We start from the raw sequence: 27,388 nt of genomic DNA, 5'->3' as shown, positions 1-27,388 counted from the left end.
GGAGGGACTGATGCACTTCACAAAATAGATATGAGGAAGGCATCATGAGGAAGGAAAATTATTTGGATATATTGAAGCAACATCTCAAGTCATCAGCCATGAAGTTAAAACTCAGTCGCAAATGGGTCTTCCAAATGGACAAATACCCCAAGCATACCTCCATAGTTGTGGCAAAAAGGCTTAAGGACAACAAAGTCAAGGTATTGAGAGTGGCCATCACAAAGCCCTGACCTCAATCTGAATTCAAATTTGTGGGCAGAACTTAAAAAGCAAGGAGGCCTAGAAACCTGTCTCAGTTACACTAGTTCTGTCTGGAGGAATGGGCCAAAATTCCAGTAACTTATTATGAGAAGCTTGTGGAAGGCTAACCAAAAAGTTTGACCCAAGTTAAACAATTTAAAGGCAATGCTTCAAAATACTAACAAAGTGTATGTAAACTTCTGACCCATGGGAATGTGATGAAAGAAATAAAAGCTGAAATAAATAATTCTCTCTACTATTATTCTGACATCTCTCATTCTTAAAATAGTGATCCTAACTAACCTAACACAGGGAATGCTTTCTATGATTAAATGTTAGGAATGGTGAAAAACTTAGTTTAAATGTATGTAAGGTGTATGTAAACTTCTGACTTCATCTGTATGTCTTGTAATTTCTGGTGGTGTACATGTGTACAAGAGGTTAAGATTTTAAATATTCTTGCCTGTGACATTCGTGCCAGGTCCAGGCTTGGTATCCCATTTTGGGTCTGAAGTCGGATTGGCCGACGTTGTGGATCTGGGAGGAGAAACGGAGCAGGCGGCGATACGAGCTGTGGTCATCTTTTCTTGCAGTGCTGGACAAGCAATGCTCCTCGAGAGCACACTGCAGAGCATACATGGGCCGGTCTTCCAGATAGGTTGTCTGTTCTACCAGCTCAGCGTTCAGCACCAGGTCAGGGGCCGCTATAATTGATGAAAGCAGAGGTCAGAAAGAGCACATTCCTCCAGGCACGTCAGTCTAGACAGCCAGGTTAGTAGATCATATGGAAAGAATACCTGGTAGTTTATAGTATTTATGACAAGGACAGTCAGTCCTGCTACAGAGTTTTTTGCTACAGACAATTTTTATAATTATTAGATGCACCGGTTTAGCATTTTGGTCAACCAAAAATCACTACATACTTTTCAATTGACTTTTTATACTATAATTAGATTTCATATATTTAAGACATACAACGCAAATGTAACTGACAAAAGATCAATTAAAACACTTCTCTAAAAAGCACTTATCAATAGAAGGTAATTGTCTCACTTTCTGAGCATGAGACTCCAGCGGCAAAGCGTCCGCCTCCTTTAGGACAGTTGAGGTATTTGCCGTGATGGAGACACTGTGCGAGACTCATCTCAGAGCCTGAGCATCTGACCCCACTCATCACCACATTATCCACACTGGCATCTCCAGCCCAGTACCATGTCTCCTACACAAACACACATTACACATCAGTATGTAGGAGTCACATAATAGGGGTGGGGGGTTACAGGAAACAATAGGACAAGAGGGGGGTGGGTTCAGTCGGATTTGAACCCACGCTTAAGCACAATCACCATGCAAATTTTCTGCATATTTTACCCACTTTGCACAACAACATGTACCTCAACATCTATATAGTATATGGCCCTCCATCTGCATATATTGTCAGTTTATTGTTAATTGTGAAATTGTTAGAATTTATTGCCCACGTCTATTCAATATGGTGTTAAAAGTGTTTGTCCTGTAATGGGCCATTCACACCGAATGCCTCCTTGTGCTTAAAAAGCTTGACGCATCACTACGAATAGAACAGCAAGTGTCTGGACACATTTTTAATAGGTTTTTTATTAAATGACATGAATTAAATGTCCTTATTGTCTGTCAGATTTCATTGAAATATGTGCCATGAAATTTCACTCCTGTTTCTGTAAAGCAATGCAGAGTTGCACGGGGCTGTGTGGGGTTAAGACATCTCCGGATCGGACATTTTCGAATCCGATTTGAGCTTTAGCTGCGTTGAAATATTTAAACTTGTGCAACTAGACTGTGTACAACCGCCCGACCAATATAAGTGAGATGAGAAATATAAATATAAACTTATTTTGTCCTAAACTTATTATAAATGCCTGCTACCTCTGTGTTTTGGACTATTATGAATGTAAAGTTCAGAAATAATCACTGAGCAGCAGCAATCTCAATCCCTCAATCTGCTCTAATGCAACAGTCTTCAAGTGTGTTCATACGTGAGCACGTGTGTTTTGCAAAGAAAAGCTAATTCAACAGCATGTCTGGAGGAAGTTCCAGAATGACTAAAATTGCTTATAGCACCTTTAAGTTCTTTTCAACTTGGCATGTCGGCTAAAAAAACGTTGCGCTCCAGCACGAGTCACTTAAAAAACAAAAAAGGCCGAAACGTACACTATGCAAGTGTGTAAACGGAGATGCACTTTGCAATGCAAGCTCGATTTCACATGTTGTGCTCTGAAATGTGTCAGAGCACAATTCATAACTCAAAGCTACAAATGTTTCCTCAAAAATGAACAAAGTGACGTCGATGAGTTTGCAGGTTTGTGTATGAAACTGATGTAAATTTGCAAACTGAATTATTAGAAATGGCAACGTTTATTATGCAATTTCTCTGTATGTAGCCTTGAGTAGGTCTTTATTCAAGTTGTCGACCTACACACTTGTAACTGAAAATATATTGTGCTTTATGAAAGATGCATAAACACAATATATAATCCAGCAATGACTAGAGGAAATAATCTCTGTCCTTTGATAATGATTTGGGTCCGATTTAATGTGAAACTATGCAAGTTGCGCTCCGTGGTACTGCAGAATTTTTATGCTGAGCGTTGGCGGTGTGTGCATACCTTCACGTCCGTTGTGCGACCCACTTTAATGAACCCTACCAAAGTTGTGTTGAGAAATTCTTTTGAAAAGACCATGACTATTGTGTAACAAGCGGCCCAATTTATATCTGAAAAAATCATGTTATAGCGATAATCATCAGGAAAATAATCAGAATATCTCAAGCCTAATGTTTTGGCCTTAACTGTTAAAGACATCCATCTAGCAAACATTTACATTAAGAATACAATTAAAAAACAGTGTGCTGAAATGTGTTTGGTGTGTGAACAGCCCCTAAGAATGTCCTTAATAACTGCACTTCAGAATGCTTTGCGCTGTGAATCCTGGATACACTTTCTATCTTTTATTCTTCTAACACATGGGATAGAAATGACAATAAACCCCTTGGACTTTTGTGATTTGACTTAATGCACGAAAGTTTTTCACTTGTCTTAATGTAAACCATTGAAGAGGACTATCTGGGTGTAATTACTCCATTGTACCAAACGATGGCAATATGTAAGTGGTTTTCCAGATTGACTGAATGTGGCTGAATGTGAATTTAGCATTTGCTTTCAAGATTGTTTCTCATTAGAGCTTGTTTAGAGGTTTGAAACATAGGACGGCATGTTCCCCACAAACTCGGGAAAGTCTTCATGATGAGTAATCATCTAGCATTTTGTTCCTTTATCCTAGCGATGAGCTTTGTCTTTGACTCAGCAGAGCTGAGTCATCACCTCCCCACTAGACTGAAAGATAAATTCACAGGACTTGCACCGCTGGGAGAAAGCATGTGGGCACATTCTGTCAGATTTTCCATATGCTCTCCTTCTTCCCTTCACTCCCACCTTTTCTCCCCTTTGCCTGTTGAAAACCCTCCACACGTGCAGTCTGGAAAGAGCAACTGATCCAGACTGTCAGGCAAATCATGTTTAATGACCACTTTGCCATCTGGAATCTGTATCTGGCTCTTTTTGAGGTTTGGTAACAAGATGACAGAAAACGTGACAAGCTACCAGGACCATTTCAAAGTGCACAAACTTCCTCAGGCAGTTAATGCATTAATAGCCACACGTTGTTTTAAAACCTCAAAAGCTCCAAAGCTCATTAACAGAAAGTAAAAATCTAACAATCATGTTTTTTCTCTTTTAGACATTTCGCAACCTTGTTTAAAAGACCAGCAATGCTGGTCCCCAGCATATGTTGTGTTTTGGATGCAGGTGTGCTGGTGTCCTCACCAGGCTTCCTAACTAGCTTAGCCAGCAACACTTGGTCAACCAGCTTCACCAGAAAGAACAGAAGGGGTATGTTGGTCCACCAGCTAGACCAGCACCAAACCAGCATCAATCAGCATGGAAATTCATGCTGGTCTAAGCTGGTCTTTTCAACAGGGAAATATTTTATCATTAAAGCCATAAAGCCTTGACATACGGCCATATGCTTCAATTAGTTGCGAGTTTCAGCCAGCCACTATAATAGCACTTAATCATGGTATTAGCCCGTAGAAGCACTTTTTTGTGAAACACAATTTCCACTCATAAAACCGACCAAATATATCAAACTATTCTATAATATATATATATATAGTTTCCAGGTCTGTATCACTACAGTTACTTTGCCATTGGGCAGTTAATTAACCAACTCCAGTACGATCATTGCAAAGGAATGGCAGCACTTGATTTGGGACAGTTGTGATTTACATTTTACATTTACATTTATGCATTTGGCAGACACTTTTATCCAAAGCAAATTACAGTATACTTATTACAGGGACAATCTCCCTGGAGCAACCTGGAGATAAGTGCCTTGCACAATGGTGGTGGGGATCGAACCAGAGACCAGAGATTAACAGTTATCTGCTTTAGCCTACTACACCATCATCTGGTATGTGCCTTCATTATGTATATTGTGAACAACAGCAATATCCAAAAACAATGAACAACATCCAAAAATGCTGATAAATCATGTTGACACATTTATGACTACAATGCATTGTGGACATTGATGGTGCATCATTCCAAGGTAGAATATGCCCCATTAGAGTGAAAATGAGAATGGGAAAACTCATAGCTGATTTACCTGAAATGCATGACTGGCAAAGCCTAATCCCAACTGTCTGCAGGCCACCATTGCCTCTATTATCCCCCAGTTTTCACTACAAATGGTTCCCCAAACCAGTGAACCATTCTTCTCAGCAAGAACCTCGACACGTCCCTCACTGGGGTGTCTTCCTCCACTTAGACGAATCTGTTGAGGTAAAATGAAATAATTGTATGGTTTTTACATTGCATGTTTATCATCAACTTTTTTTTATTAATGTTTAAATGGTGATATAGCTGAATATTGAGGTAATTTTGACGAGTTCTCACCCTCTTCTGGAAACCCATGGAAGGAACATTGCAGCGTACAGCAACGTCCTCCTCATGGCTGCAGCTTAGTGCATCATTATTGAAGTAGCAGTCAGTAAGAGATTTCTCGAAACCAGAGCACTCAACCTCATTCATGTGGACCGGACCCATTCCTGTGGAAACACATACATATCTCTGGTATATTTTCAATACTTAACAGAAACCTCACTCATCAAATTTAATAGCAGATTCAACTAGTAAACATCAGGCAAATGTTTTTCATATTCACACATATATCATTTACTAAAGAACCAGAAAAAGTGTACCTTTTCATTAGAAACCAGAGGATTTGGCTATAAAAATTAAGGAAGAAAATGCCTTTTTTGGGGGAGAAATTCATTTTAAAGTGAATCCAAACTGGTTGGATAAATGCCTATTTATTGTTCTTAGGTAGGTAAACTAGGTAGGTGGTGTAGTGGTCTAAGCACATAACTGGTAATCTGGTAATCAGTAGGACGCTGGTTCGAGCCCCACAGCCACCACCATTGTGTCTTTGAGCAAGGCACTTAACTCCAGGTGCTCCGGGGGGATTGTCCCTGTAATAAGAGCTCTGTAAGTCGCTTTGGATAAAAGCGTCTGCCAAATGCATAAATGTAAATGTAAATGGAGGTTGGTATCTTCTAAAAACAACAGCTGAGGAGCAGCTCTCTGCACATGCTTGCAGTTTGAGAACAGATGTTTGAATACAAAGCTCCCAAGAGTCGGACCAGGAATGCTCATGTCTGATCAAAGAGACTTTAGTAAGAAGGCAGTGATTCATGAATGCCAGAGACAAAGGCTGCTGTAGGTGGTGTCCTCTCAAAAGTGTTTTGAAAAGGAAATCATGCATGACTTTTGTTGTACTAAACATCCTGCTTAATTGCATTATATTATAATTTTCATATTGAAATGTATATATTAAAGGTTTCCGAGACTCAGATATAATAAATAATTCTTCTTCAATATAAAAAAATATTTTTTATCCATATAAAATAGGATTAACCTCGCTGCACTCGATATGACTGCAGTTCTTTTTACTAACAAATGATTCTTAATAACCAATGCAGTTCATATTTGTGTCAGAGAATAACATATCGTTAGTTGGTGTAAGACTGACCTTGGCCTAACTTTGCTCCAGTGAGAGCCTCTTTAGCGCTCCCGTAGCCCAGCTCTCGACACACTACAGTTGCAGCCTTTAGGTTCCAATTATCATCACACACTGTTCCCCAAACTCCGTTCTTTAGTACTTCCACTCTACCCTCACCGATATTCGAACCTCCCCGCAGATGCACCAGGGGTTGCTGGAAAATCAGACATGGAGGACATTAGTAGGGTTCATCAGAAAGAAAAAAAACATAGTAAAAAAGCTAGGTTTTTACATTTAAATTTATGGGTGGTTTTAAGTGTGTTGGCATGTGGTTGCTAGGTGGTTGCGTACTAGCCCAAGTCAAAAGAGCCTACCATCAGTTCTATATGATATTCTGGTCACTAGATTTCCCTTCGTATGTAAATCTGGTGGTTTTTGCCCATTTTATTGTCAGCTGAAAAGGTGTCCCTTTTGCATCATTCACATCAGTAGCACAAATGGTCAGTGTTGAGTAAGTTACTCAAAAAGTAATAAACAATAAATTACTATAACCTTTTCTAAAAATGTTAATCAGAATTCGCTACTTATTATTTCATTGACAAAGTAATCACATTACTAATTACTTTACTTTGAAGTAAGTTTATAAATACTTTTCTGCTCAATGATTTCAAAATAATGTCTATATTTCCTCCTAAATGTTAATCACAAATTTACTGGTTTGATTTAAAAGTAATTAGAATACAGTAACTAATTAGTAATGGGATTACACCCAACATTGCAAATGGTGCAAGATGAGTTATGTGCAGAATTTTAATAATTCTGGTTTGGAGTTTGAGCAATAATAACAGTAATGCTTGTCTAAAAAGTACAGCAAAATACTATGTTTCCATCAGAGTTGCGAATTTAATATATGCGAAAAACAATGTGTGAATAAAGCCGGGTTTAAATCCCATGTGTTCAAAAAAACAAAATACGTCACTTCCAGAGAAATTGTAGCCACTGTATCTCTTTTATTATTAAAATACTCATGGTTTATAGCTCACATACAAAAAAACTTGTCATGTGACTTTTTTGATGTGCTTCTTTTATTCCTAATAAATTCAATAGGAGTTTATTCAGTAAATATGTTTCCATCACAGTTTATGCGCATTTCTTATCGAATAAAGAAATGTATCTTTCTCAAGCGAGCATATATGTTTTTTATGGGCATTTTGGAGATTTTATTCACATCTTGGTATTTCCATCCTGCAGTTTTTATGCAATATCTCAAAATGTGCATAAAGATATGTGGATAGAAAACCAGCTTATGAGAAGTTTGAAAAGTTTACAGTGTTACTAACGTTCTCATTCTAAAAAAATATTCTTTTGAAATCAGTCAAAGGACTATTCAAGACCATTTTAGATCAATGCACAGGCTGCCAGATTTCATCTGCCGAGAGTAAACAACCATGTCAATGAAGCCCTTAAATCATGGTTATGTTTGTTTAGTCCAGCTTTGTCTGTTTATGGATCTGTTCGAGTTAACCGTCATCAGCCATTAGGATGAGTTTGTGTTCATCATCTGTATAAACATTCTCACATCAGCACTCTGGGGCTGTTTCAGTATAATGTAATGTCCTTTCCATCCAAAAGGGAATGCATGACTTATTATAATACATTTCCAGATTGAATGAGCATGAAGATCCACAAAAAAAGAATAGAAAGGGAAGCGATTCTTTCTAGAAATGTGAGCGAGAAGACAATTATTAATTTCCTGTGCATGCAACTAACCGCTTGTCTGTAGGCCTTTCGGAAGCCAGTGGAAGATGAGGGGGCAAAAGCTCTTCCAGGCACACAGCTGACAACCACGGGCAGGCCACGTCCACATGTGCCATTGCGCTTTGGCTCCAGAGGTTTGCCCAGTCTACAGCTGGACAGTTGTGCCTCGTTTCCTGTACAGTTCACAGCGAAACCCCAGTAGTTCTTTTTCTTCCGCATTAACAGCGACCTGAAATAGAATCAAAATGAAAAAAGCAGAACCTGTCAGTTTTGCCAAAAAATAAACAGATAATTATGTGATAACCGATAATTAAGAATTATGACATTAATTATTAATGATCAATTTTATTTAGTTCTTGCAGGATATCACAAACCTAATTACTAATGACAGCAATAGCTGTTGGATTATGCAACTAATAGGGACATCTGTTATTGCAAAAAAAATTCCATATTAACTTCTGTTTCGATTATTAGAGACATCGCCTGTGGCAGTAACGTTGTGCAATGTTAATACAGTGAACAACATTATCCCACTGTCCTCTAGCAAGGGTCACCAAATGTCTTGACTCCAACAGTCTGTTGGGCCCACATGGTTCCTTTCTTCCAGATCAGCATACCATTTATTCAGTACACCCTGTCCAACAATTAAAGCCTTAAAGCTTTATAACAGAGGTATAAATTCTCGTATATGCATGCAAAGCTTCTTTCAATATGTGAATAAAGGAATGTTTTGAGTTCATTACAAGTTAAGAACTATTGGCAGCATGTCACGAAGGCAATGACCACAGAAAATAAATTTGACTCATCCCTCAGTTTGTAAAAAAAAACATAAAAATAGTGTATACTGTAATGCACTTGGAAGTCTATGGGGCAAGGCATTGCACCATTGTAAATGTTAAAATACACACTGTTTTGAAGGTATAGCCATAAGACTTTAAAGTGCACTCAGTGATTTCATCCTTATTTAAAATTGTACTTCTAAAGAAATTAATTGTAACTTTGAAACAAATATATAACATCATGATTACTCATGTGAGATGAAGACTCATATCAGAGACCTTATAATAGCTATATTATTCTACACGGAGAGGGTCCACTTATGGAGACTGCCATGTTGAGATCACATGGTCAGTTGAATACTACTCGCTTAATCTCATATTCAAAAAATGACTGAGAGCACTTTAAATATTATATGTCTACTGTGATAAAATTGCATACTAAACTTGTTTGTGCAATGTTATATTTAATCTTTCAACTCGTGTCATGACTATGTAAAGCCGGTAAACCTGGTAACTTTTGCACAATATGTGTAAAGATACCAGAAGGGTACTCTTTACATTGGTTTACATAATTAGACATTTTAACACCTACAAAAGTAGTCCCACTTCTAAAAGGACAATTTAGACAACTTTCCAGCTCAAATTATACTTTTATTAATATTTTTCATCCGAAGAAATAATAAAAAGCATTTTAATAAAAATATTAGCTGCACATTTCTGCTTTTAATATATATCTCAGGGTGTAAATAAAGTAGCTCCAAAAACTGCTTTTATTTTGTTACCAATTATGTAACTTTTTTGTGTTGATACGACAAAGCAAACAATAGTTATACAAACATTTTTTATCCTAGTGTCCAAAAACATCTCCAAGTGTCCAAAAGCCTCTACAAACAAATAAAAACATAATAATTGTTCATAAGAACTAATTACACATGCAAATACAACAATGACTAAAGGTATGCTCACTCTCTCTCTCTCTCTCTCTCTCTCTCAAAGCATACAGGCATGAGTAACGAGATCTCATTCAGTACCATTCTGTGTCATTTGAGCCATCAATGAGTCTGTGTCATGTACTTGGTGCCATCTCCTGGTGGCCATATTGTTCGCATTAGAGCGAACAATCCTCTCTGCCCATATTTGGATGACTTCCACGATCTGAATCAATATTCGATTGGTTTAGATTTCCATGACCCTGGACAACATACTACATCATTTCAGATGAAGTCATTACGTTGTTTGTGGGCTTGTTTTAACAGGAATCCCCTACTCCAACTAATGTTATGTGAAATTTTATGTAACATGTATGTCCAAAAACATGTACTTAGCCATTATTTTAACAAATAGGCTGGTTGTATTAAACTCTTTGATACCTTTCAAACAACATATGACACATGTCTATTTGATCAGTTTGATGTTTTTACCGATTACAATAATTATTATAAAATTATCAAAACTGAATATTTCTGATTTGTCTGCAGATTCCAAAGCACTTGTTCAGTTTTGATCATAATGCATTGTAAAGTACAGCTTTTAAGCTTTAAAATGATACAGTATCCAATTCAAACTTAAAGGGTTAAACAAGCAGTTGGACGAATAGGTACATGTAGTTTGAGTGGTTTCTACTCACTTGTGGAGGTCACATGCCCAGTAGTTTAAATACTCCACCTTCACAAAATATTCAGACATACAAGAATGCAAATGCAAACCTCACCTTTACATATCACCGAGTCAGTGCTTATGGTTTGGTTCAGGGGTTTAGTTTATAAATAAATGCCTAAAAATGACTGAAGAAATAAGCCAAATATGTTTAGAATGTTTGTTTCCTAAAATGTTCTGTTTTTAAAAATGTATGCAGAAATATGGGCATTGGTTATGGAATGGATGAAGAATTTTGTGTGTTATAACCACACATGTACTATAGATTCATAAAATGGGGCCCCTTTCTAAATAAACACCATCTTTTAAAGGCATTTCTACATTGAATAGTCCTTAACAACGTAACAGAGGAAACACAATGTTCTCTGCGAGATGGGAAGCGGCCAAGAAGAGTTATGTTGGGGAAACAATCTGGACATGATTCACAAGAATAGGGGAGGAGTACACATGCATCTGTGCACAATAACTCTGGCATGGTATGTGTCCATGGTAACATTACATTTCACAAAGTTAATAGTACAGTTGGGGAAACCTTAAATTCTCCATGCTGCTTTTTGTTCTCTCTGACACACAATATACCAGTTAGTTCTCTGGTTTCTTTCTGGTCTGTTTTCCTTTACTTTTTATCCTATCTATATTTTAATCTCAAAGCCCTGCACATTGATTTTTTTCAAAGGGGAATAAAAAGTTATTAATTTGATGTCTACAAGCTCATGCTTTTCTAAGCAATACAGTACATGTCACATGTAGGACACAGTAGATCTGATCTGAAAGTTGTGTAGTTTGGTGCTGGATTTCATTATGGGAAAAGGGACTTTTTCTTACTTGTAGATTTTGTTGTTGTAGTTCTTCTCTTCGGGGAATCCATACATTCCACAGACGACTCGGCTGTTCATGTGTGTCCACTCCTCATTGCAGATCTGCCGCCACTTTCCATGAACTTTCACCTCCACAAAGCCCTCCGTGACAGGTATGCGCTTGAGATGGGACGAAATGGGTCGCATACGTATTTCTTCTACCCTTTCTTCGAGAGTCTGAGGAGGAAATAACAAAAGAGGCATTTCAGTCATTATCATATTTCCCATAAGTATATGTGCTATACATCAGGTATACATTCCAAGAATGGCTAACATTGTCTCAGTAACCTTTATCATGTCTTTAGTGTTGGAAATTATATATAAGAGAATATATTTCAACCTGGTCTCATAAAAATAATGTTACTTTACCAACAGTTATGCTAAATGCATTTACGAGGCTCAAAATTATGTGGTTGCATTTTTCATCTCACATTTGCTTTTTATAGCACTATCGGTTAGGTTTAGATTCAAGTTTTAGGGGATGAAGGTAGAGGTTTTGTTGATTAAACACTTGATAATGCATCAACTTAAAAAAAATGTGTGGGAGAAAATTGAGCTCGCTTTTAGTGCCACTCAGTGGACATACAATATCACCTCAAAACTGCCGAGATACATTTAAAGCTAAAGTATTTCATTTCTGGGACACTAGCACCACTGAACAGAATTGCAAAAATAAACAATGTCTTTCTGAATATGCTCCTCGTAGGGCTGGGCAACATGTACAAAATATTTTAGCGATAATCGGTTTATATATATCGTGATATCCGATTATATCATCAACCCCCTGCCTAGACATGTTGAATATTTTTGCTTTTTTGATTTTGCTTTAAAAAGCACAAATTTAACACTCTGGGTCAGGCTACTGTTTAATAGATCTGTGAGTGTCGAAATCGGCATCGAGAGATTTGTAAGACATCGTCGATATCCGATTACATTGTCCTATCGCCCAGCCCTTGTCTGCAGTTGTTCTACCAGTCTGATAGTCCCACCCCAACTCATGCCATTAGTTGATTATTTTGTTAGGAGTGGGTCAAAGTGGGCCAATCAATGAAAACACAGGATTTTTATAGTGCCATAGAGACACAGTGTTTACAGTTTTTGAGAAAATTGTATTTCAGGAGAAAGTATTTCAACGCTGAAAAAGACTTCATACTACATACTTCAGCTTTAAGGAAACGTAATATCTTTTTGTATAAATTTTGACACATTCACATAATTTTCATTAGATCAGGCTGATATAATGACATAACTTCTGTGCATGTACAGTAGATCACTTGGAAGTTCTTAGGATGTTTAATAACTGGGTCACTAGGAGATATGTCTGGGTGTCTTCCACTTCTTCAGGATGGAATTTGATGGTCAAACTGAAGAGTCAGATAGTGGATGGCTCACACTTGACAAGGTTGACATGATGTGCTTTAAAACAAGGTTAAATTAAGAATTTGACCAAAAATATCACTTCTACTGACAAAAGTCTTCAGAAATGCTTTAAATATCTTCTTAAGCAGTCTTGTGGTGGTTAAATTACTAAATTTAGGCATGAAACTCTGAATGGCACAAGCTGACAGGTTCTTTGAACCCGTTATCAGTTAGCCAATCAGCTCGCCCACATGTGATATGTCAAGCCATTCGGCTCCTTTGATGTGTAATGGGGTAGCCAATCTCTTTGCCTAACATATAATTCTGCTCAGTTTGCAAGAAAGTCGATTTCACTTCAGTGCACTGCAAGAGTTTTCTCTGAAACCCTCCTCCTCTGCAGTTCCACTTGTCTAGATCTGCTACATGGGGATTGTATCTATGCCTATTTGTGCAGCAGCAGCATGTCCACATGCTTAACTCAGCATGTCTGTGTATGTTTAGAAGCAGCAAGTCTCCATACTTGGAAAAGACCAATATCCTATCATAATATCATACCCACATTAACATGCTTAATTTTTCATGTTGTTCATGGCTGAAATTAGATTCCTTTGTCTAATTTCCAGTTTCACCAGAAAGACAATGCCGATTTGCCATCTTCACAAGCTAATTGTCATGCTGTTGATGGTCCACCAGATACAGGTAGACCAGCACCTAACCAACATAAACTAGCTTGGACTATCATGGAAATTCATGGTCTAAGATGGTCTTTTCAGTTTGGCTCCGTAGGTAGAGTGACCCTCTCTTTGACCCCATGTGCACTTTAATTAGAACGGCACATGAATCTGTCAACCAAGCAATTCACAGACTCCAGACCACAAATGCACAGCACATTCTATAGTTTGGAAGAATATGAGAAGGATAAAAACATCCATTAAATACAAAGGAATCTTTGTTGGCAGCAAAAATATCCCTCACATGTGCCTATAACCCTTCAAGTGTTTTTTGCCATGATATCAACTAAAAGGAATGTTTTAGATGTAGTATACTACCAATAATGTTGTACTACCAACAACAAGGTGGTTTCTGGACATGTTTACAACTGACCATGGTAATCATAATCCAGGAAAAGAAGGACATTGTGGCTTGTAATTTAGGGAGAATTGGCCAGAAGGATAAAGTAAGAGGAATTTGGCAGCCTCATGGAATGTAAAAGAACCTAAATTCTCTAGACGCAAAGTAAGCAAGATTTGAGTACAATGTAAATATTACTATATAAAGGGCAATATAAATGGATTGAAGTGGGCTCTCAAAGCAGACACATCATAGTTTTCTTTAGCAAAGGAAGTCTGGAGAAAACCAAAGGACAGAGTGTTCAAAGTGAGGGTGAGATCGGGGGTCATCCAGCCAGCTGTGAGGAAGAGTCTACATCTATTCCCGTACAACTGTTTGATCAGTCTCAGGTTTTCCCCACATACTATAAGAATTCCAACAGATTGATCTACCGTGATGGCGCCGCTACATTTTACCTTTCATCAACCTGCTATGTCAGTGAAAAAAAAACTGTTGGAATGTTTATTAAAAATGAAATGTGAGATGCCAAACATAGTACTGAAACCATTAATAATCCCCTACAGGTGTGGAGTGTTAAATAGGGCAGCTTTAAAGGAATGAAGTACAAGACTGAGAGAGAATGTTCTTGGTATAGAAAAGTAAATTGGAAAAGAAAAAACAAGTTGTGACTTTTTAAGTGTGTTGAATTGCTTGTCCAAGACCTAACATGCAGTGACCAACAATGAAGGCAATTTTGTGATCTCCTTGACTGACAGAATGACAAGTTTGACAGAAGCCATCAAGATTGGACTTCAAATCCAAGATTTTCTTTAGGGGTAATTCTTGGCAATCTGCCACAAATGCCAAAGAAGACTGGCTCTATTCTGCTTAATTGTAAAATAGAGAGTTGAATGCATACCTAGAAATCTGAATGTACATCATATCTGCTTTTGGAGCTAAATTTACATCAAATCTACTTTTGTGTTCCTGTAGCTCAATAGGTAGAGCATAGCTCTAGCAAGGCCAAGGTAATTCAATTCCCAGGCAATACACATACTAATAACATGTGTACTTTGAATGCACTATAAGCTGCTTTGGATATAAGTGTCTGGCAAATTAATGAAATGTAATGTAATGTAATACAATGTAATATAATGTAATGGAGCCAGCAACTATAGCTAACAGTCCTCACATGCCTGATCAGCTACTAACAGAGAAAATAGGATTCTAACTTCCTGAAACACGGCCCCAACTGTTAATAATCTCAATATGTACAACAACACAGAAGTCATCTTTAATTTAATTTTCTCTCCATTTAGATGCGTGTACAAAAAGATCTTTGATACTTTACTGTAATTGCTGTCTGTCAGCTCATATACAACCGCATGTTCTAACTCCTAGTGAGAAAGCTTGAGCACATTTGACATTTAAGAGCAGGAGCTCCACAGTAGCAGTGAGACTGCATGGGGTGGGGGGCCTCATAGTCCAGACATTCCTACATTTCTCATTCATTGACATGCCAGCTGAGACAACCACCTTCATTTCACATGCACAGAATCCAGATATCAAAATATTTACATGCCGTTATTATTACTCAGTTTGGTTTCATGAGGTGAATGAGGGAGAGGTGGTGGTGTCTAGTGTGCGGTTAAAATCAACTGCACATTTTTCCTCTCTTATTCACTTCCTGCCTCGTGGTTCCCGTTAGCCCTCCACGTGCCTGTTTCAGAAACTTTATGTGAAGATGCTTGTTGATCACGCATGTTTGTGGTTTTGAGGAAAACTGGAAAGTTTGAGGGAGCAGGGAGCGTTTCTACACCTTCTGAGGAAGTAAAAGTATGAAGAGATTTGGTAGCTGGTATATCAATTGATATTAAAGTAGTCCTTAGGGGCTGAATGAAAAACATCAGCTTCACAGGCTTATAAATGGAGATTATATAAACATGCACTCACTGAGCACTTTATTAGAAACACCATTACACCTACTTATTCATACGATTATCTAATCAGCCAATCGTGTGGTAGCAGTGCAATGCATAAAATCATGCAGATATGGGTCAGGAGCTTCAGTTAATGTTCACATCATCCATAAGAATGGGGAACATTTTTGATCTCAGTGATTTTGAACTTGGCATGATTGTTGGTGCCAGACGGGCTGGTTTGAGTGTTTCTGTAACTGCTGATCTCCAGGGATTTTCACACACAACAGTCTCTAAAGTTTACTCAAAATGGTGCCAAAAACAAAACACATCCAGAGAGCGGCAGTTCTATGGTCGGAAACACCTTGTTGATGAGGTCAATGGAGAATGGCCAGACTGGTTCGAGCTGACAGAAAGGCTACAGTAAATCAGATAACCACTCTGTACAATTGTGGTGAGCAGAACAGCATCTCAGACTGCACAACATGTCAAAACCTTAAGGCCACCCACCTGCAACAGCAGAAGAACATGTTGTGTACTTGATAAGGACCATAGTGTTCCTAATAAAGTGCTATGTGAGTGTAGTTTACATAAAATATAGTCAATATACTGTAATGCTAATTATAATCACTATGGACAAAAAAAACAAAAAAACAAGTACTTATAAATATTTTTTTTTTCCAAATAAGGACATCCTACAAGGCTGTGTCAGCAATGAGCCAGGACCCAAATGGAGTATTTAATGAAGAAGACGAATATACAAATGCATCTAACACAAGGCTTGAAGAACAAAGGAACCACTAGCTTCAAAGCTACTATGGGCATCACAATCTAAATAGGGGCACAAATGAAGGCAAATGCAAAACAGCTGAACACAATGATGGAGGACAAGTGATGTAGATGATTGGGCATCTTGGGAAATGTAGTGCAGAAGGTGATTTTAACATAAGAGTTTTTTGAAGACTGGGAATACACAGAACAGTTCATAACACGGTGTTAGATTTAGTTCACTTTTAAGGAGACTTTGAATCCCAAACTATAACTAAGGGGCCATTTGCAAGAACAAAATAAAAAAGAATAATAAAAAAAAAGCTAGTTAAATAGCTGCAGCATGACGCACATAACATAATGCAGGTATCTCAAGACGCGCTTGGAACAGCTGAGGTTCTTATTCTATTTGACCTGAAATGGCGTCAAAAATACATGGTGCTCCTGTACAAGACGCTGAAAAATCAGCTGGATGTAGCGCAATAGTCAAAAGGGTACATGTAGCACACGCTTACATAGAAGATCAATTGAAAAAGAGTGCCTATGGACACAAAAACGTGTGTGGCGTGAGCAGCCCTTAAGTATGTAGCTACATTAAGTATGACATTATTAGATTAAAGCAAAACATGATTTGGCCCCAGTTTGGGGACTTCCAACACAGTTTGGAGACTTTCAAACTGAGATGACATCATCAGATGTCCTCACCATATATTTAAGGACATTTTCAAAAATGTAGCCCTCACACATATAGCCAAACCTAAACATACATACTATTGTTCACAGCCCCAAAGGAACATGACACTTCCAAATTTCAAAGTGTCGTCACCCAGATGCACACTAACATGACACATATTCACACCACCACTCGAAACACAGGCGGACTACAACTCTCCCTTTTGCTATTTTCAGCTAGTCTTTTGTCCTCAGGGTCAGCTTTGTGTCAGGACATCACTTACTTCTGTGAGTGTGTTCAAATGTGAAAAAGGGAGAAAGAAATCATGACAGAAATAATGGAGAACTTTTTCAAAGCTGTAAATGTTCACAAGGGTCCCATGAACAAGCCATTTCTAAACACTCTAGCCTGATGTGATTCCAAAGAGCATCCAATGGCACATTTATGTTTAGCCCTGGAGAGTCTTCACACACAGCTGGTCTTACACAAATCAGAAACAGAAGTAAACAGTTTGTGGACAGTTTGGATAATAGAACTGGTTTGAACAAGTCTTGGGTTCTCAAGAGTTGAGAATGATTTTAGTTAGATATTATGAGCTATAGTAAGGTTAAAGTAAAAGCGACAACTTAACCAGTCACTATCACAAAACATGACAACAGTTGACAAGAGCAAAACCAATACCTTAGTTAGCTTTAGTCAACCTGCGTGAATGGAAACAAGGCTGTGAGGCACTGAAGTACATTTCAGTCCATGGGTCGTCAGTCAGACTGATCTGCGCAGTGATTTCGGTGATAGTAGGTCAAAAGTTCTGAGGCTGAATTCGGTCTGTGCTTACTGAAATTCAAACTACTGGCCGAAGCTGGAAGTGTTGTTGAACTGGCATATGTGAGCTCCAGTTTCTGGGTGAAATGTCCACAGAGTGGTGCCAAAAGTGAGCTGTATTTTTAGTTGTGAATGATGTTATACAGGAAACCCCAACCCTAAACCTTACCATCAGTGGACTACAAATGTAATTTTAACCTCCAAATGCAACCTCCAAAACATGTTAATTATTGATTATGTGAATGCAAGCATTTCTTGGTTTCGATGGGAACAAAACCTGTCTCTGAGGCTGCTTGTGCAACATGCTATCTGTCGTGCAACAGGAAAAACACACTGAATTAAAAAAATAAAATACAAATCTAAATTAATGAAAAAATATCTGAGGGGATATGGGGTCTATGTCAGGGTACTAGTTTCTGTGTGATCGTGTTGTACATTTTTAAAGTTTTGTTGTTCCAAACCAAATGAGTGGCTTCCCATACAATCGCTTAAAGACATCCTGAACTCACATCTGACCCCTCTTTCCTGGTTTACTTTTGAATCTGACAGTTTTCATTGTCTAGATATCACAAAGTATCTCAAATTTCCCCACTCTTGTAGAAAATGGAATGCGAGGGAAAGCCAACACCCTATTCCCTGGTGGAAAATCCTGAAATTTGACCTATTCGAGATACATATAGACTGAGGGTTCACTACTGGTGCAGTCTGTTGAGACAACTGGTTAAGACTGAGTGCTGGCTTGTTGGCTTAAGAGCATTCTTTTGAATTGTAAATTCTAATAAATCACCACGACAAAGAGAAATCCAATTCCGTTACAAGCAATTCATCATATATAAGTCCTGTCATTTTGCATCATGAACATGACCTGATAATGTTATAGCGATCAGCCCAGATGAATTGTAAATCAAAGTTAAAAGCAGTTACAACCTCTAACTAGATAAAGAACTACTTCATAATTGTTCGATCGTTCCCACTTCTGTTGACCAGTGAATTTCCAGGACCTTTTATGATCTTTCTAGTTGATTGCAAAGTACTTTTAAAAATATTTTAATAGATATTACAGCCAACGAAATATTTTAGAGCTGAGCATAATTGTTAAAATGTATATTAGGACTTTTCCAGGGCTGAAATCATAATAATTAAATAACCTGATATTTCCAGGTTTTTCATGACCACAGCAATCCTGTAATTAGTGATGAAATAATGTTGTAAAAGGGTTTTACCTAGCAAGCATGCAAAGTATGTGTGTACACTCAGCTGACTGTCCTCATCTTTGCCAAAAATTTGATTTGTGCACTGTATTAAAAGTTCCATTTGTAGGAAAGCATCTGTTTTGTACATACATGTAAATTAATTATACAATAATTAGCTGATTAATTGCCACAACTACATGAAGTCAAATCAAGCACAAACTCTCAGAACATGTAGTAAACACCCCTTGGGCCCTCGATTGTTTCCATGTGTTGTTGCAACTTGTGTTTGGTGGTGATTCAATTGATTACCCAACGATAAGCAATAAATCTGTTCCACTGAATGTTTACAGGAAAACAAAACATTGTGAGGTTGTGAATGAACCTCTGTTTTCTGTCTGTGAGTCTGTCTTTTCTCTGTCTTATGAGTTTAGGCAATAAATTAGTGTCCAGCTGCAATGAACAGCATGTGATGATGACTAAATGTCAAAACAGTTTATGCTTAAGTGGCAAAAAATATGTTGGGAAAATTGAGAAATGCAAATATCTCCATATGTTTAAAAAAAAATAAAAGATGATCAGATAATTCTAAAACAAGTGATCACACTAGTAGTTTCTTTTTATTAAAGCAAAAACATCAACTAGATTGTCAGTAGTAGTTTTTACCTATGCAAAATTTGATGCCACAATGCTAAGAGTGGTTTTAAGTATGATGCTATGCGGTTGCAAGGGTGTTCTGGGTGTTTGCTAGGTGGTGGCTTACTGGCTCATGTCAAAAGGGACCACCCCCAAGTCTCTATGATATGATATGGCTCAGGTCCCTACTTCAATATAGGTATATGGGATTTTTCAGCTGTTATATTGTCCATCAGGCAAAATTTTTTAATCCTGATCACTTGGATAAGTACTAGCATACCGCTCCTCAATAAGGCACAAGATTTCTCATTCATGTCCATAAAGCAAAAATGATGCAAGACGAGTTATGTGCCAAAGATTCATACATAAAGTTAAAGAAACATTAAAATTGGAAAACTAAAATCTTAGCATTGTGTTAAAATGCTTTTTGTTTACATCTTGTGTCTATACTTTTAAAACAGTGTGTATTTTTACATTTACAGTTTGGCCTCATTCACTTCCATTGTAAGTGCCTCACTGGAACCTGTAAAGGGGACCTATTATGCAACATTCACTTTTACATGTTTGAACATAAATGTGTGTTGGCTGTGTGTACACAACCACCCTATAATGATACAAATCCATCCAGTCCTTTTTTTATCTCCATTAATCATAAGCACTGTCTCAGAACAAGCCGTTCGTAGATTCTGAACAAAGTGAGGTCACTTTGTACAGGCCCTGCCCACAACTGTTGACGGAGAATGCCGACGGACATGTTTGTTTATGTGTGTTGTTTCGTTATAGCACATAGTGAACATTTTAACAGTATTCGTGTGTGTGTGTGTGTTTCTCAGCAGAGATGTCAAAACTCCACCATATTCTGGATACGGGGTGGGGAGCACCAGCTCATTTGCATTTAAAGACACACACACAAAAATAGCTCGTTTTTATTCCCACAAAAAAATTGGCATTTTCAACATGGTATAATATATGATCTGTAGGGTATTTTGAGCTGAAACCTCACAGACACATTCTGGGGACACCAGAGTTTTAAATTACATCTTGTGAAAAGGGGCATAATAGGTGCCATTTAAGAAAAGAAGGGACGAGTCTAAACATATTTTTGAGGTAATCAAAAGTTATCTTATCTTGTATTGAATCTGAAATATTTCTTTAAAGGTTTCTTCAAAGGCAACTATTTTAGGAAATGCTTGAAAATGAAATCCTTGTATCTAGTTGTATCCAGGAATATCTCAAGCATTGCATTCGACAATGAAAATGTTTCCTTATTTTTGGGTAAATCTGTTTGAATCAAGCCAAAACACTAACATAATCTGACAAACATTCATTATCACAACAAGAGTTTTGCGGTTTTGCTACAGGTCATCCTACAAAAGAGTCTTTGATCAGCTCACTTAAACTAATGTTTCACAAGCCATTAAAACCAGCTAGTCAAATACACAGACGTAACTCATGTGTTCTGTAATTAGAATGATGAAAGCTAACCTCATGTTTTCAGGGCAATGAAGTGTATCTTTACATGTACACTAAATAATAAACTAATGTGATCATTTGGCATACTCTAATAGGGGCCTGGTTATGAAAGTCTGACAACTACTCTCTCCTTACCTTCTCCACATCTTTAAGGAGGTCTCTAAGAGGTAGTGTTTGCAGGGTGGGGCACACACTGGTCGACTGTGCTGACACCCAGGAGAGGTAAATAAAAGCAAGCAAACAGACATTAAAACAGGGATGTTTGTATGTACATGACAGAAAAAACACTATGTTGCTATTTTTCAGTTTTGGCCGGACAGGGGAATTTTTGTGAAAACATTTCCCAATATACCATTAAGGCACGAAAACTATTTAGTCTGTTAGTGAGTGATGCGCTAAGGAGGTATTTACACTTGGTCACCTCATGCATTTTACTGATTGGATAGCTATCTGATCACAAAAAGACCAGGTGTAAAGTCCCTCTGAGATGATATCAAAACAGATAGCAATCCGTTTACTCAAAGACACATTCAAGACGGGACAATATATGATTTGGCTAGTTGTAAATTCAGGGTTGTGCCGATAAATTGATATTTTGGGAAACTATTTCTCTTGAGTCGCAATGAACATACGGACGTTTGGGATCACAAAGATGAGAGTTAAAGCAATTTTAGGGATTTTAGCCACCTTCTGTTTTTCGTTTTTATGAGCCGCATAAAATGCAGCAAAACATTACAGCCCAGATTAACATCAAAAGTTAACATAGTAGATAGTAGTTTTGCTGTAATGCCAAGTGTTTATCTGCTGCCGGTGTTGTCTATTGTTTGAAATTTCTCACATCCAACTGTTCTTTGATAAGAGAAATACACAAAAAGATGGTGTAACCATGGTTACAAACAGTATTAAGATGTGACTGAAAAATGTAAATGAGCAGAAGGTAATTATTTTTTATGAGCAGTAAGACAGCAAATGAAAATATGTTGTACTTTGGAGAACTGACCAATGATATTTGAGAATGGTGTTTAGCACATTTTTAGCTCGCGATTGAGTTTTTCCTTCTTTTTCACTTGGCGGAACAGAAGAGAGCAGATGTGTTTCATTTCACTCTGAAGATATTACAAATGTTATTAGTCAAATAGCAATATTTGATTAATATTGAAATGATATTTATTTAGACACGATTTAACATGTGAAATGGATGATTTAGTGTAAAAAAAAATATATATTTTATTTAGTTGCTCAGATTGACGCGGCTGCTGAGAAGAAGCCTCGTTAACGCATAGCGTGTTACTAACGCATTAAACAGTTGTTTTATGAAGAACGAAAGAGTTTGTAATGAGAGTGGAACTTTCAGGAGATGTTTGAGCAAAAGATCAATTGAAATCTGAGTTCTTTCTGAGTTAAAATATTCAAGTTCATCAGTGGTCTCGGTGAGTTAAAACTGTTATTTCATGTACTAATCTGTTGTATAAATGTTCATATAACTGAAATGTAAAATGAAAGAGTTGCATTTAATTAATGGTGAATATACGATATGAGGCCACAGGTGATGAACGCATGCTTCAATGTTCGTATGTAAAATACAACGGCCATTTTAGATATCGTTGTGAACTGCGGTAATAGATGTTTGTATATCATTTTAAAAAAACACATTACTAATGATGGCTCTGTGACCTTGTATTCAAGGTCAGGGTTTTTTTTGTGTGTTTGTTTCTTTCTGTTTATTGTTTTTTTGGTTTCATCGTCTCCTGCCTGATGAATGCTGTGTGCTGATGAGCCAAGGTTGCATTGAAGTGATGTTCACTGAAGTGAAGTTCTTGGACTTCTAGAATTGTCCAAATTCCCGTGTCGTGGAGGGAGTTGGGACTGGCGAGCCACAAGGATCTAAAATCAAGCTGGCGAGCCACAAGGATCTAAAATCAAGCTTTAATTGAGTGACATTGTCGTTGCTGAGTTGGACGGTAGGAATTTGAACCAACAACACATACACCTGTATTTCTCTGGTTCTTTTGGAGGATCAAAATCATAGGAAAGACTGGTTTCAGCCATATTCACAAAGTTGTGAATTAAGAATTAAAAGACTGATTCACAGAACTTATTTTGAAACTGGGATCTAAGTTAATGTAAAAAAAAAAAAAAAGGGGGAAATCATATGTGAAATTATTCAGATTTAATTTGTGTTTCTTTTATTTGTATTGTTGTTTGTGTCATTTTATTTTATTTTTTATTTCCACAAATTGAAATGGGGAACTGTATTGCATAAACTGAAAGAAATGCCAAACAAGTGCATTTACCTGCTAAGTTTGTTTTTTGAGTAAATTTGTTATTCAAAAGTTAAACTCAAGAGGTTCACTGGAGTGGGTTCACATGTATCTCTATATATTAAACTGAAACTAGAGAATAATACCTAGAAGAAATCAAATTCACAGGGTAATACAATTGGCATTAAAAAAAATTATTCTATATGTTTATTAAAATCTTTTACACAAACTTGTGTTTTTTTTTTTCTACTTCCATGTTATGCATTCCAGTAATGTGGTATAAATAAGGTTAAAATATATAATTATTCAGCTGAACCTAATACATTGTCTGAGTGAGTCATTATTGTTGTGAGCTCCTTATTTTCAGTAGGCGAATCTAATCTTCTGATAGAGCTGGTCCATATTCAGACCGTTTGTGTATGCAGTAAATTGTGTAAAGGGTTACAATGGGCTTTTACTTTTAAAAACATTGCCATTGGAAAGAAGCCTGGGGAATCTGGGTAGACTGTCTTGTCTTAGCTAACCCTGCCACTCCGGTATATAACCAGACGTTTGAGAATTCGCCCAAACACGATTCACAGAGGAGCTCCTGTGTCCAAGACCTCTAGTATGTGCATACCAGAAAACTCACAGTTACACCTACCAATAGCTAACATCTTACAGCCATTCATAGATGTACTCTGTCGTCTGACTGGTGGCGTCACAGGAAGCTGAGGTCAACTCTAAGTGACGGTGTTGATTTTCATATAAGACTAAAGAAATAACACCCTCACCAGTCTGAATCTATAAACCAAAGCAGATTTTCTGCTTCTGATAAATAGAGAATTTGTGTTACAGTCATTCCTTCCATTAATCAGCAACTCCCGAGGATGGTGTGATTGGTATACAGTGTGGTAAAGTCATTAAGACTGAGAGGGTCATAGAAATGTAAATGCACACCATGGGCTCTTTGAACGCTCTCAAGAGCCTGTCTTTAAACCTGCTTACATTGGTTTCCATACCAACATTCCAAATTTACAAATATCGGTTAATAAGCTAACTCATCCAGACACAGACCGTTGGCATGTCAAACAAGGAAAATTGAACACTAATACATTATTCTGGAGTGGCAAACTTTGGAGAGGAATGTGTGACCTATAGTAACAGACATTCACTTCCTTTTAGCAGAGAGATAAAATGGCAGGCAGAATGTTCACAAATAAAGAAAGGAAAGTAGATCTCCCACGCTCTGAAATAGATATGCAGTAATTATCTCAATGCTTTTGAGGAGGGTTCTGGTCTGGTCTGTCAGATGGGAAAGGCTGTGGTTTGATGATACAGCGTGGTTTTTGGAGCATATCATTGACTATGTTGTTTGAATCCTACAACTCCTAAAAAAAGATGTTTTCAAAGGCATATCATTCTGCAACAACAACTTAAACCAGGTCTGCTGGTCTTAAGTCATTTAAATTGGTTTTAACTTGTATATATGGTCTTCCAGCCTAGCTAAGCTGGTGCTCATCTGATTTAGCTAGTCTGGGAGCTGGTCTCTCAGCCTGGCCAGCTGAAAAGTGCCCAAAACTGCCCAAAGCCCTTTAAAACCAACATCAAACAGACCAGCCTGATCAGGCTGGGAGACCAGCTAGTTTTTCAGCAAAGCTCTCGTGCATTGAGCCCAAACACCAGCAGCAGACCCTTAAAGTTGGTTTACTTGAACACAAATCTGTACTTAATTGTAGTATATTTACAAATGCCTAAGGACTGTCTAGTTACATAAATTAACCAAAATGGTTGCAATGCTCCATGAGCCAATAATGTGTGCTGTACCGGTACATGTCAGTGTGTATGTAGAAGGTTGAAGTACCTCAACATTGTTGCTCAAGGTATTGATGAACTTGTGGCCAGGGATGCGCTTCTGATTGCAAACCACACCAACATCTTCACTGTGTTTGCAGTCCGACACCCCAAAGCCATTTGATGGGCAATCAGCTAGAGATTTCTCTCTTCCTGTGCAGTGGACATTGTCCAGCCATATGTGACCTGAGGAAGAAGGAACAAAGAACATGTTTCTTCCAAAGAGCTTGAATGTGTTTTAGATGATGGTCTATTGCATGGAATGCTGGTATCACAACCAGGCTTTTTAACAAGCTTAATCAGCAAGACCTCCTTGGTCAATCAGGTCAACCAAAAGCCATTTTGTTTGACCATCTTAAACCAGCCTGGTCTAGCAGGGAAATTCATGCTGGACTATGATGGTCTTTTCAACAGAGTAAGTCTAGATTTCTACACATTATTAGTACGTACTGTACCGTACATGCTGAGTGTGATTTTGATTACTCTGTGGAAAGTGGAAAAAGAGTGGAACACCAGTGGTCATTCTTCCACAGGACTCTACAATAACTACCCACTGAACTGCAGACTCAGATTTACAATCTTTGGACAGATTTATAGAGACAGATCATCATTTTCCTATAATAAAGAGACTGAGAAAGATGAGAATATGTCCTTTCTGGATTCTGAATCTTGTCTCCATACGTTTTCCTTATGGTAATGGTTGTCTGATTGGCATCAAATACCCCTAATGACTAAAATATGTCATTATTGGGATTTGTAATTGAATCCAAGAAAAAATAAATGAAATGGAGTTTCAATATAACATATGCTCATAATACACAATGATGATGAGTTTTATGAGTGTCAATCTCCATTCTCTTGCCTACCTTCTCCTTGCCCGAACTTTGCAGATGGTAACCAGGAAACGGCGCCCAGGAACCCAAGTTCCCGGCATACGACATGGGCGGCTTCGACTGAGAAGTCATCATCACAGACAGTTCCCCATTCATTGTTATAGTAGACCTCCACGCGGCCCTCGTAAGGCTTGCGTTTGTTTCCAGCTAGGCGGAGCTGGATCTTGGGCTGTTGAGATTGAGTCTGGGCCTGAACCAGGGTCTGTAGGTTCAACAGACTGAGGAATGACCACAAAGCAGAGGAGATCAGCATGGCTATGCTTTCAATGGGACCTGCAAGAGCATTAGAAAGCACAAATTCAGGGAAGACAATGTAACATCAGAAAACCTAATCCACCAAACCAATTTCCTGTTTGTTCTGGATTTTTGGCTAAACTAGATATTGATACACTGATAACACTGTTTCCCAAAGAAATATTCTTGGTTCAATACAAGTTAATCTCAATTGAAAGCATTCAACAAAAAATATTTTTGACTTGCCCCTCCTTTACTTAAAAAAACAATAAAGAAGTAATAATCTGGGTTCCAGTTGAGGCACTTACAATGGAAGTGAATGGGGGCCAATCTGTGAACATAAAAATACTCACTATTTCAAAATATAGCCACAAGACATAAACGATATGCATGTTAACATGATTTTTGTGTGATAAAATCACTTACTAACCTTTTCTGTGTAAAGTTATAGCCAATTGTATAACTTTGTTGTCATGACGATGTAATGTTATCAAACCCTAAAACTACTGTAAAAAATACTATTTAAACAACTTTACAGCTCGAATAATACATGAGTTTTAACAGAAGAATTACTGTAAATGCTTTTGTAAAATTAAAAGCTTCACATTTATCACTTTAAACCATTCCAATTGTTGGCTCTTTTTACTTCCATTGTAAGTGTCTCACTGTAACCTTGATTTTTTTTATTTTTATTTTTTAAAGAAAAGGAGGGAAAAGTTAGTTTTTGTGGTAATCAATATTATGCCATAAATGCTGTTGATTGAGTTTAACATGTTTTGGACCCAGAATATCTCTCAGATTGATATGTTATTGTCAACGAGTCACTTGAAATTTCCATTAACATCCTTATCACTCCGTCCAAACATGTTGCAGAACAGACTGTGTGATGAA

At 37.6% G+C, this 27,388-nt stretch overlaps 1 protein-coding gene across 1 annotated transcript in view; it reads right to left on the bottom strand.

The window, feature by feature from the left end:
• Positions 1-27,388, bottom strand: part of LOC127636545 (lysyl oxidase homolog 2A-like) — a 31,436-nt gene that overhangs the window by 3,506 nt on the left and 542 nt on the right. The window contains exons 2-10 of the mRNA XM_052117138.1: positions 26,237-26,536; positions 25,381-25,556; positions 11,355-11,563; positions 8,107-8,323; positions 6,367-6,550; positions 5,232-5,383; positions 4,942-5,109; positions 1,294-1,459; positions 704-944 (exon numbers count right to left, since the gene is read on the bottom strand). Of these exons, the coding sequence (XP_051973098.1) occupies positions 704-944; positions 1,294-1,459; positions 4,942-5,109; positions 5,232-5,383; positions 6,367-6,550; positions 8,107-8,323; positions 11,355-11,563; positions 25,381-25,556; positions 26,237-26,516 (1,793 nt within the window). The 5' untranslated portion in view covers positions 26,517-26,536. The remainder of the gene's footprint in view (positions 1-703; positions 945-1,293; positions 1,460-4,941; positions 5,110-5,231; positions 5,384-6,366; positions 6,551-8,106; positions 8,324-11,354; positions 11,564-25,380; positions 25,557-26,236; positions 26,537-27,388) is intronic.

The sequence above is a fragment of the Xyrauchen texanus genome, chromosome 44, assembly GCF_025860055.1.
Source record: "Xyrauchen texanus isolate HMW12.3.18 chromosome 44, RBS_HiC_50CHRs, whole genome shotgun sequence".
Lineage (NCBI taxonomy): Eukaryota > Metazoa > Chordata > Actinopteri > Cypriniformes > Catostomidae > Xyrauchen > Xyrauchen texanus.
The sequence above is the reverse complement of the archived record's forward strand: the minus strand, read 5'-3'. Positions and strand labels throughout refer to the sequence as shown.